This window comes from Entamoeba invadens, assembly GCF_000330505.1.
Source record: "Entamoeba invadens IP1 unplaced genomic scaffold scaff_1105074725689, whole genome shotgun sequence".
In the NCBI taxonomy this organism is placed as follows: domain Eukaryota; phylum Evosea; order Mastigamoebida; family Endamoebidae; genus Entamoeba; species Entamoeba invadens.
The window spans coordinates 67,866-79,340 of NW_004440380.1; the positions used below are offsets into that span (position 1 = coordinate 67,866).

An 11,475-nucleotide genomic window follows, 5' to 3' on the forward strand; every position below is an offset into this window, starting at 1 on the left:
AATAGAAAATGTTATTTGGAAATGCCGAATATTTTTATTCGATTTTTGTGAAATGACCCTGCAAATAAATCGAATAGAAGCTATACTGTATAGTAAGTAATTATAAATTTACTATAAAATATTTTTTCAAGACAGGTTTTTCCAAACGTGACAGCTTTTTCGCATGACTGTAATTGTTTTAACATTTAAAAACAAAAATCATTTAAATCGAACATAATTTACGACAAATGTGAATAGTGTTCATTAGGCTTCGCACCCGAGAATTTTATTATCAAAAATTAGTATCGAAAAACGTTATTAAAACGGGTCATCTTTTCTTTACCGTTTTATTAGCTTTTTTAGATACTAATTTTTAATAAGAAAATTCTCGGGTGCGAAGCCTAGTGTTCATAAAATAAAATAGAATATTTATACTAAAAATGTATTTGAAAATAAATAAAAAATACTAAACTTGTTATTAGTATATTATTTCAAATAATAAAGTTTTTATTTGGAAACTGAGAAAAATTTCATTAATTCCACTTAAAATAAATTTATTTTTTTCTATTATTATATTAAAATTATAATCACAGGCTATAAAAAATTGGAAAGATATTTGGAATAATTCAAGAAATCAAGAAATACCGAAAATTCACCTCGAGTCAGTGAAACCGAGTGAGACGGAGCATTGAAAAAAGTTCATAAAGACACACTCAAACAGTCTATTTATGCACCGTTTACCCACTTTCCAAATCCTCCTTAACCCCCTCCAATTCGCAAACGAGGTGGAACCGCACCCTCGTCCACACAGTACGGACAGGGAAAGTGGGTGACATGGGGACGCACAAACATTGTTTGAAAAGTGGACTTTTTATAAAAAAACACTTGCGGCGAATATTATATTTTGGTAAATGTGGTTGTGGTCAATGTAGGTTCAAAAATTATTATATAAAAAATAATAGTAGTTTTTTATATGTTTTAGTACTCTAATTGTATTAAATTATAACAATTGGTGTTGTTGAATTTATAAAACCCTCTTTCATATATTTCGGGATTGCTAAAGAGCCATAATTAAGTCAATTATTAATTATAATAATAATTTAAATAAATCAAACCATACTAAAAAATTAATTTTTAATAATATTATAAAAAATACAAAAAAGTGTTTTTATTATAACAATAAAAATTTTGAAAAAAACAAAATCACAGTTGTATTTTCCAATGAAAGATGTCTCTTCGATGGGATTATTCATAAGTAGTGTTGTTTTAGGATCGATCCTCGTTATAACTTTAATCACTGTAATGACAATGGGACTAATTTACAGTGTCATTTTTTCGAAAATAAGTGATGGTGGGTTGGCTGAAAAGTGTATTTTATATGTCTTATCATTATTAGTCCCGCCATTCATTTACATGTTCACAAAGTACATTGGAAAAGTTAAAAAGTATTCGCAAATATCTCTAATTATTGCAGGTGCCTGTTTTTCTGTTGTTTCCTTTGCATTGTTTGGGTGGTCTGCATCAGTCCCGACGAGGGTTCCATTCAAATGGAGTGATGTTAATTTCGAGAAAAGAATAAAATTTGAAAACGAAGTTTGTTGATATTATTAAATACTGTTGAAACAAACACAACAGTTAAACACAATAAAACAAGTTGTTATTAAATAATTTTAATAACAACATTATTTTGTAATATATATCAAATACTCATTTTAATATTTATATTATTTATTTCGAAACACTTATTAGCATTATAATTTGAATAAAATATTCATTTATAATATATATGGTATTAATGTAAACAATGAAACAATAATTTAAGTTGTTAATTATAATATTAAATTGATTGACACACAGTCATCGTGTTGTTTAAATACACGGATGAACGAAAAGCATTTTGAGTATTTTATAGACTGCCCATTTGTGAAATATATACCAACCGATATTGAAAAATGTAAAGACTTGGGAGGACATACCACTTGTCCAGCAAAATTACTTAACATGTCAAAGGGTGATGGGTGCGTTGAAATGATCGGACCGGATGGTGGGTATCTCATAACATGCATTGTATCTTTGGGAATTACTGCTGTTGGTTATACCTATTGCACTATCTATGCATTTGTGTTGTTTTTAAAGAAGGGTCTTGATTGTAGTGAATTAAATCAAAGTGACTATGTGGCAGATCACCGTGAAGAAAATAATAATGAACCAGAAGTAAATATGCAAGTGGAAATGCAAAGACAAGAGTTACACAATAAAATGCAACAAAACTCGGAAACCACTGAATCTTCAAGTGTATAACTCAAAAGAAAGTATAATTCATTTAAAATTAATATTTAAATACTAATATTTATAAACAAAGTTTTAAACAAAGAATAATTAAAAAAATCTACAATTTCTATTCCCGAGTGATAATAAAGTCTGTATAGAATATTTTCTGGTTGACAAATTGAAAATGTGTGTGTTTAAAATGGGAATTAATAAAATAAATTGAAATTTTAGTAAAAACCGTGAAACTACGTTTTCAAAGTGTTAAAACATTTTGAAATAAAAATCAAAAGTTTAATAAAAGTTATAATAAGTTAAAATTCTTCTAACACCGTTAAAAAGCAGAAAATGTAATCACGTTGTAAATTATTTAATTAAAATATCAGTTTAAAAAGAACAAATAAATAATTTTGAAATATGTTTGTCTTTCCTTAAGTTGTTAAATCATTTCAATAATAATGTTGAAAATGCTATTGTTGTCAATTTAAACAATTATAACAAACAATGAACATAAATTTGAAACAAGAGAAAATGAAATTTTGTATTCAATTATAACAATTGGGACTACATTGACAACCACCTCTTAAAATAAATTTGTTTTTTCTATTTGGAATCATATTCAAATTAAAATTATAGTAAATAGGAAACTGGGAAGATATTAGGTCTGGTTCCCTAATTCAAAAAATGCCGAAAATTCACCTCGAGTTAGTGAAAACCAAGTGAGACGGAGCATTGAAAAGTAGTTTATAAAGACGCAATCGAACAGTCTGTTTGTACCGTTTCACCCACTTTCCAAGTCCTCCCTTGGCGCGGATCCCCCCTGACCCCCCCCCCCCCCCCCGCAAACGAGGTGGAACCATATCCTCGTCCACACATTACTTACAGTGAAAGTGGGCGACATGGGGACGCATTAGTGTTTGAAAAGTGGACTTTTTATAAAAAAACACTTGCGGCAAATATTATATTTTGGTAAATGTGGTGGTGGTCAATGTAGGTCCCTTATCTAAACTCAATTAATTTTTTTCATTATATTTTTAGTAAAATTATAAAATTCAATACACTTAAAAAACTATTCCCTAAAAATAATTTAGAGTAAAAGAGCCAAGACGAACGCCATGATCGCTGAAAGAGTCACAGCAGAGTCTTTGGCGGTGTGGTAAAAGCCATCTTTATCAGTGAAGCATTTGTCCATATCTTTGTTGATGATATTTGATGGAGTTCCAGTACAGCTGTTGGATGCATCATAATCATTTTTAATGAACTTTCCATCTTTAATTTCCGTTTTTGTTGAAGTTGTTTCTGACGTTTTGATACACCCAGATTTAAGAAGTGTTTCTATTGGTCTTGCTTCACTTTCTTTGATTTTGCAGTCTTTAGCATCAATGTATGCATAATCAACAACTAAGTATTCTGGAAGGTTATCGACAAAGGACTGACCGTTCTTAAGATCAAAAGAACCATCATCATGCCAATCACCACAACCTGTTGTTGATGTGTAACCTTTGGCTTTTTTGTCTTCTCTGACATATTTAGTATAAGTGTTGCCTCCAGTATAATAACACTTATCAAGAAGATAGACATTCATGTATTCGTTATCCATGGTCATAAGATATTCTGCTTGAGCTACAAATGCGATAAGAATGATAGAAATCATTTGATGTAAATTAGTTTATGACTCGAGTTTAAATAGTAATGTAGACCTAATAATAACATGTATATTATCGTGAAAAATGGATATTTCATTCAATGTGTTAGATTCTTAATTTATATTGTTTTGTTTTTAAAAACAATATATAAAAAATATATACAATTCTGTTTATTAAATTGTCAATTACAAAAGATTGTATACCTATTCAAATATAAAACTAATCATTTTATCATTATATTGTATTAATATTATTAAAACATGTTTTTTTTTCTAAAATTAAAAAACAAACAACACGTCATTTCAGTTGTAATCTTCATCTTTGTTTGAGTTGAATTGTTTTTAAAACATTAATTATATTATAATATAATAATATTATATTAAAATTATAATATAAAATGTTATTTTAAGCTTATTATATTTGTTTGGTAAACAATCTATTTTAAACAACACATGTCAAAAATTGAAAACATTAATATATAAACCATTGTTTTTTACATTTGAAACAACAAATTTAATATAAAACAGCAATCAAATAACAAATCATAACTATTTTAAATTGAATAAATACCCTTGAATGAAATACATTTTTTGTGGATTTTTAAACACAGTTTTTTATATTTTAAATAATTGCATATTTATTTTCATATCACTTATATAATTTTTAAATATGAAACACTTCATTTAATAATATTAAATAGTTCATTGTCTGTAATGAATACGTATGTTTGTACTTGATTTTAATATAGTAGTTCTTTCCAATACGCCTTAACTAACAATATATAATTTCACTTGTATCTCACAATAAAATTTAACATATTAATTAAATGTATGATCAAGTAATACATTGATCATGTACATAATTTAAACAATATCAAAAAAGGTCATCAATCGTGCCAACAAGGCGAGCAAAGTAATTTTAATTATTTTTCAGATTTCAAAAAACACACAAGTTTTGCTCCGAATTGAAGCGAGAGTATAAGGAAAACAAAATATCGTATTGAAAATTGAAATTTTTGTGTTATTACAAAAAATGTCAAAAATTATATATACATAAATCTCTCCATACATCATCAAATATAAAAATAGGGACATCATTGGTATTATTTATTTTTAATATCATTATAAATGAAAGTGTTATATTGAATCAATTAAAATACAGTCTTTGATCAATTAACTTTCGACCGTAACTATTAAGTCTTATATCATAAGTGGATATCAAATTTTGACATATAGACGTGTTTATGCAACTTATGCGTATAATATAAAAGTTAAAATATGCTTAATGTTGTAAACAAACACTAAAAAATGGAAAAAAAATAAAAAAACACACTTTATTTGTTGTATTGACTTTTATGTATTTAAATATGTGTGTTGAAAATGCATCAAACACTAATAAGTCGTTTGAAATACTAATTTAATATTAAATTATTGGAAACAACCATGATAATCAAAATGTGATATTATTGTTTTTAATATCAAGCTTAAAAAGTGAGTTCATTTATGCGAGGTAAAAGGTGTATATCAAAAACAATATTACAAAAACTATTATACTTTATATTAAGAAAAATGTTGACAAAATTGAGCAACGTTCATCGTATTGAAATATTTTATTATCGCGACTTACACCAAACGCAATATTTATATACAATAAAAAAATATTTTGAAAAATGTTTCCCAATGTTTTTAATACATATTTAAAAACGACTTCTAAAAATAATACTAAAAAATCCATTTTTACAAACATTCAAACAAAAGGAAAATATAAAAACTATTTTGAATACAACAAGAATGATACAAATGAAGAGGAAAATAGATTTTATAGTGACAAAAAAATGGGTTTGAAAACAATGGAATTTGAAAAAAACGACTATTTAAAAAACTATTTTAAAAATGAAAAAGAAGTAAAAAAGAATGTAAGACATTTATAAGTTTATTAATGAGCATAAAAAATGACAAAATCTTAGCAAAAAACTCAACATAAACAACTGTTACAATAAACAAACAAAAAAATCAAATCATTTTGTCTTAAATATGTTAAAAATGTGTTCAAACTTCTCGCCAGCCCTTTCAATTTGATTTTTATTACCAGCAACACAACAAACCGCGTTTTGTAAACCCTTTGTTATCACGTGTATTTTCTCCTTTATTTTCTCGAGTATAACACCAAACAATTGTTCTCGCAATTCATTAAAATTCTCAACAAAATTCCCTACTTCCTTTTCCACACAATATTCAAAGAAAATTTGTGGATTTGTAGGCGCATCGTACACTGCCAAACAATGAACTGTTCGATTTCCTCCTCACTCATTTTTAGGGTTTCACAAAATTGTGGAATTTTTCGGAAATATTGGATGTTTTAGAAATGTGTGGGTCTTTGTATAAAGTGATACATACATTCCCATTCGTTTGTTAACTCAACGACCCGTCATACGCTCTTCCTTCAACTCACATTTTGTTCCACACACAAAAAAATTCTTTTCGATGATTTCAAAAAGCGCTTTTAAATTTGCGTCGAATGGATGACCATTTTAAGGAAGTTGAAGGACATCACAACGTAATTGGTTTTTTTGTGGGTAACACGAAAAACTCGTTCATCTGATTTTCCTCGTTAATTTTGATATTGGGACCGACCTCTGACTTATCCATAAACGTCTGAATCACACCAAGTTTGTTCAAAACGTTGTCTTTTGCACTTTCATCACATGAATAAAACAACTTTGCACGATGAACTGAAAAATAACATTTTTTGTTATGTTGTATGCAGACTTTGTGTCACTAACACGTTTAAGTTGTTATCTAATTTTATATGTGAGACATCACTTATCTCATACAATAAAAAATAAAAATCGAAAATTTTGCATTCAGTTTATAGTAAATCTTCTGGAGAGTATAAAATAGTTAATAAGTTATTTGGGTTATAATACTTCAAATAATATTACTGAACCTTATTTATTCGTTTGTAAATTTAATTTGTCCCATGTTTATTTCTTCTTTTTGGTTTCAAAATTTAATTTTGACACTTTGGTACGACATTTATATTATTCATGTTCATACAACTCAACAATTAAACCATAAAACAATTACAAAGCAAGTAAATTAACTATTCTATCAATAGATACTCTATTCGTTTTTTCTTGTTCCCAGCACATTTCTATCGCTTTAAACAGAGTTTCTGGAATATCATTTCTTTTTCAAGTCGTTTTCCCGACATAACAAACTCGGCTATTTTCATGGAAACTTAAATGTGTCAAGTAAATACGCTTTACATTACCCAAACACTTCATACATAGTTACACCAAATGAATAAATGTCGGCACTTTTAGTGTATTTCTCCTTTTTCAGCACTTCAGGCGCCATGTACTTTGGTGTACCAATACCCTTTGTGAAAGTCTTATTAGTCATCAACATATAAACATTTCTACTACTTCCAAAATCAGTCAATTTAGCATTAACTTTATCATTCAAATCAAGTGAAAAGACGAGAATGTAGTCTGGCTTGATGTCTCTGTGTAATATCCCATTTTCATGTAGATATGATATTCCTCTTAATGCGTCCAACATCATTTTGACTCGCATTTTCATTTTAACCTCATCAGATCTGTTGTGATTTATCAAGTCCTGACAACTCCCATAATGTGCAAACTCGGTGACCATACACACTTTATTTGGAATGAACACGGCTCCATAGAAGTGGACTATATACTCACTGCGAAACTTGTCCAACATTTCAACTTCTTTTGTAAATTCAAACACTGCATTTTCATCATTTGAGTTGTCAACTTGTTTCATCTTCTTGATTGCAACAACGTTTCCTCTGTAAGTTACTTTGTAGACAATTCCAAAAGAGCCTTCACCAAGTTTCTTTTCTGTTTTGATTTCGTCGTAATCAAAACGTGTTGATTGTTCCACCAGTGCTTTGATGTTCATTAAAGTCGTGTTTTGTTTACCACTGTGTAAATCAAGTGATACGATCATGATTTTGTCACTCAAATCCATTGTGCAATATGGTGTTATAAAGACTTCAAATTCGCAAGCAAATCCGCTCTTTAAAGTCACTATTTTTGGTTCTGTGCGAATTGTGTATTTGTCGCATTTGCCTTTTGTTGTGATTTGAATTTTCACATTACCTTTTAGACGAATTGCCAACACACAACAATTCGCGACTTTCAATTTGTATTTTGTCACTTTCATCACCAAATGAAATCTCATTTTTGTTTGATAAAATGTCGCCTTCAAGTTGCGTCATCACAATGTTGGAGCGACTCATCTTGAAGACACAAATATTTTCAGTGTGTTTGTTGTCTTTCTTTCTCAACACAAACAAAACAATAATTGTTATAATTGTGACAATTATAACAACATATACAATTACACACACAATTGGAAGACCAACAACGATACCATAATTCGTGTTTATAAAACATTCAATTTTGTCGTCACTTAACTTGTAGCCATCTGCACACTCCAAACAAAATGAATTTTGCGATGAGATGCAGTTTAGTATTTAAGAGAAGTGAACACACACGCCGTCTTTTAAAATGTTGTTATCACCACATTTTAAATACTCAAAAGTGTCATCACAGTATGTGCAGTTTTCATTACATTTGTGACATAAATTATCTTTTGGTGCAAAACCACCTTCACGTAGTGTGCAACCACTCGTCGTTGTATTCAAACAGTTGTTTAATTCTGTTTGTAAGTTGCACAGCTTTGTGTTGTTGTTTGGTGTTCTGTAATATCCATTACTGCAAACCAAACAATCACCATCATTGGAACACGTTGCACACGACGTGTCACAACTAACACATTGTTTGCCATCACTTTATCGCATGTACCCATCTTTGCACAAAATACACCCTTCATATGTCGACATCATTACATCACAGGTACTTAGTATTTTATTGATTTCAAAACACTTGCCATTTTTGGTGTACGAGTACGCATCACACTTTGTGCAATACGTCAAATTCGAGCATTGTGTGCATGAGTACTCACATCTCACACAAAATGAGTTCATTATGTAATCCCCATCACTGCACCTCAAACACCATTTTGAACTTCTCAACATGCAGTTGTCTGTTGTTTTTTTCACTTTTTAATTGTAAATTGTTTGCTTTTGATGTGTTGGTATCATTGTCAACACATGAATTGTCAACAAGAAGATATGATTTGTTACACTCCAAACACGACGACATTACAACACTCACATATTCACAGTCTGGGTATTTCTCTTGTTTTGGCAAACACCCAGTCGTATCTTTGTAATGATCGTCATCACATTGAGTACAAACACCACTAACGAACTCTTTACAGTTGATTGAATCGGTTGAAACGCATTTCCCATCTACATTTATTATTTTGTTGTTACATAAAATGCAAATTCCTTTGTTTTAAATCACACACTCGTTGTCATTGGAAACACATCCACCTTTTGCAATGTGATGGTTTTGTTGACATGTTGTACACACAGTTCCACTATTATTAACACAGTTTGTGTCTTGTGAACACAACATGTTTAATTTTAATACAAATTCACTTTTACATGATATATCGATTTTATCACCATCAATTACTTGGCAAATCTTTGCATTATCACAACTTATAGTTTCCCCATTGATATTAAGTGTCGTGTAAAACCCATCATTTACCAAATAACAAAACTCGTTTTGAGTGTATTTGCAGTTATTGACTTTAATGCCTTCTTGTGTGTCATTTTTAAAGATTAAACAAGAAGTCTTGTCATTTTGAGTGAGTTGGTATTTGCAAATACTTTCAATTGAACAATTGACGTTTGTTGTGATGACATTTTTAGAACAGTTGTCGCAAGTTTTCAATGAATAATCAAAGCAACTTTCATCTTGTTTAAAAATGCATTTTCCATCGACTCAAATGTGGTTTTCATCACACATAAAACAAAAATAAATCACTTGATGCAGACAACCAACATTATTAACATCACTTTTTAATGTTTCTGAGTTAAAATGTGTTGTGTTTGAATATGCAAGAACACACATAAATTTATCATTATCAATAATATAAGGCGCATAACATTTTGTACACAATTTATTTTCATTGTTATATTCACACAGTTGACAATTTGGAATTAAATCAAAACAACTCATACACCTATTTGAAGTGACTTTCACGTTGCCTTCTTCGCACGATATACATTTTTCACCAACAGTAATATATTCATCAGAACATGTCAAACACTCATTACTTTTTGGTCAGCACTGAACACAGTTTGTTATTAGTAAACAATTGTTACAGTTGTTATTTTTTAAGTAATACCCACTAACACATTCACACACTTTTCTCAGATTCGTTTGCATTTACACCACATGAGGCACAATTATCGTTTAATGAACACGAGACACACTCTTCGTTTCCAGTGTTTGGTTTATAACTTGTTTAAAGCCAGATTGACATGAAGTGCACACACCACTCTCTCTATAACAGTTTACACACTCAATTGGACATGGCAAACACGATGATGTACCACCACTTGAATAATACCCATCAACACAGATCTCACAGTTTGCATTGCCCGTAAATTCATATCCAGCATAACACGTCAGGCACTTGCCACTGATATTATCACACGTTTCACACTTGATATCACATGAATTGCAATATGTTTGTCCTTCATTTGACTGATACATTTTGTTGTCACATTGTTGGCATTTGTTGTTTGTTGCATTTGCATACGTTCCAGGTAAGCAAATGTTACAATTAAACGACTCATCCAATCCATACCCAGAGATGCAAGTTGTGCAATTTCCATTAATCTTGTCACATGTTAAACTGCATGACATACAATTTGACGATCCTTTTGTTGAATAAAAACCATCTTCACAAGGTGTACAGTACGTTGATTGACTTATTGAATAAGTTCCTGTTGGGCAGACATCTCATGTGTTTGTTTCTTGATTTGCTCTTGTTCCAGCATCACATGGAATGCAGCGGTTTTCTGATAAAATACAGCCAGGCACACACGAAGAGCAGAATCCACTTTCTCTTTCACATGAAATGCAATTATAGTTACATTTTGTACACATAGTTGTAGCCGTTGTATTTGTATAATAACCTTCACTACATGGTGTACAACTGGCACTCCCTGGTAAATTTGAATATGTTCCTATTTGGCAAGGAATGCATTTGGCGCCATCTCCATACGTCCCAGCTTCACAATCATCACAACTATAATCGTTAACAAACTGCCCATTCTTACATAAAGTGTAATACCCATTCGTTTGATCACACTTAACACATGAAGAACAAATCATACACATCGAACTATTTACAAGAGAATAAGTTTGTTCTGCACAACTTGCGCAACCATTTGGACTTAAATATTGACCAGTTGGACAACTCTCACAAACACCATTTGAAAGAAACATATTTTCATGACAACTCAGACAATTCCCTTTCGTGGAATCACATGTTTTACACATTGAACTACATGGGGTACAAGAACTACTCCAATTGTAGAAAAGTAATTAACTTGACATTTTGAACACGAAGTAGTACCACCTTACGAGTAAAAGCCAGCTTCACAGGTTTGGCAAATACCATCTGAT

General features: G+C 30.2%; 6 protein-coding genes across 6 annotated transcripts; 1 reads left to right on the top strand and 5 right to left on the bottom strand.

Moving 5' to 3' along the window:
- Positions 1-1,860: 1,860 nt before the first annotated feature.
- On the top strand, positions 1,861-2,280 carry EIN_300260 (hypothetical protein; the record flags this gene model as incomplete). The annotated part of the gene is made up of 1 exon (XM_004256670.1): positions 1,861-2,280. The coding sequence occupies one exon, from the start codon at positions 1,861-1,863 to the stop codon at positions 2,278-2,280; it is 420 nt and encodes a 139-aa protein (XP_004256718.1).
- Positions 2,281-3,334: 1,054 nt separating this feature from the next.
- Positions 3,335-3,901, bottom strand: EIN_300270 (hypothetical protein; the record flags this gene model as incomplete). Its single annotated transcript, XM_004256671.1, has 1 exon — positions 3,335-3,901. The coding sequence occupies one exon, from the start codon at positions 3,899-3,901 to the stop codon at positions 3,335-3,337; it is 567 nt and encodes a 188-aa protein (XP_004256719.1).
- Positions 3,902-7,162: 3,261 nt separating this feature from the next.
- On the bottom strand, positions 7,163-8,104 carry EIN_300280 (tyrosine protein kinase, putative; the record flags this gene model as incomplete). Its single annotated transcript, XM_004256672.1, has 1 exon — positions 7,163-8,104. One exon carries the CDS (start codon positions 8,102-8,104, stop codon positions 7,163-7,165), a length of 942 nt encoding a protein of 313 aa, XP_004256720.1.
- A 613-nt stretch (positions 8,105-8,717) lies between these two features.
- On the bottom strand, positions 8,718-10,017 carry EIN_300290 (hypothetical protein; the record flags this gene model as incomplete). Its single annotated transcript, XM_004256673.1, has 4 exons — positions 8,718-8,986; positions 9,039-9,239; positions 9,297-9,779; positions 9,837-10,017. The coding sequence occupies 4 exons, from the start codon at positions 10,015-10,017 to the stop codon at positions 8,718-8,720; spliced, it is 1,134 nt and encodes a 377-aa protein (XP_004256721.1).
- A 237-nt stretch (positions 10,018-10,254) lies between these two features.
- Positions 10,255-10,710, bottom strand: EIN_300300 (hypothetical protein; the record flags this gene model as incomplete). Its single annotated transcript, XM_004256674.1, has 1 exon — positions 10,255-10,710. The coding sequence occupies one exon, from the start codon at positions 10,708-10,710 to the stop codon at positions 10,255-10,257; it is 456 nt and encodes a 151-aa protein (XP_004256722.1).
- A 96-nt stretch (positions 10,711-10,806) lies between these two features.
- On the bottom strand, positions 10,807-11,475 carry EIN_300310 (hypothetical protein; the record flags this gene model as incomplete). Its single annotated transcript, XM_004256675.1, has 2 exons — positions 10,807-11,321; positions 11,434-11,475. Coding segments are annotated over 2 exons (557 nt in total), but the record flags the coding sequence as incomplete, so codon positions are not given.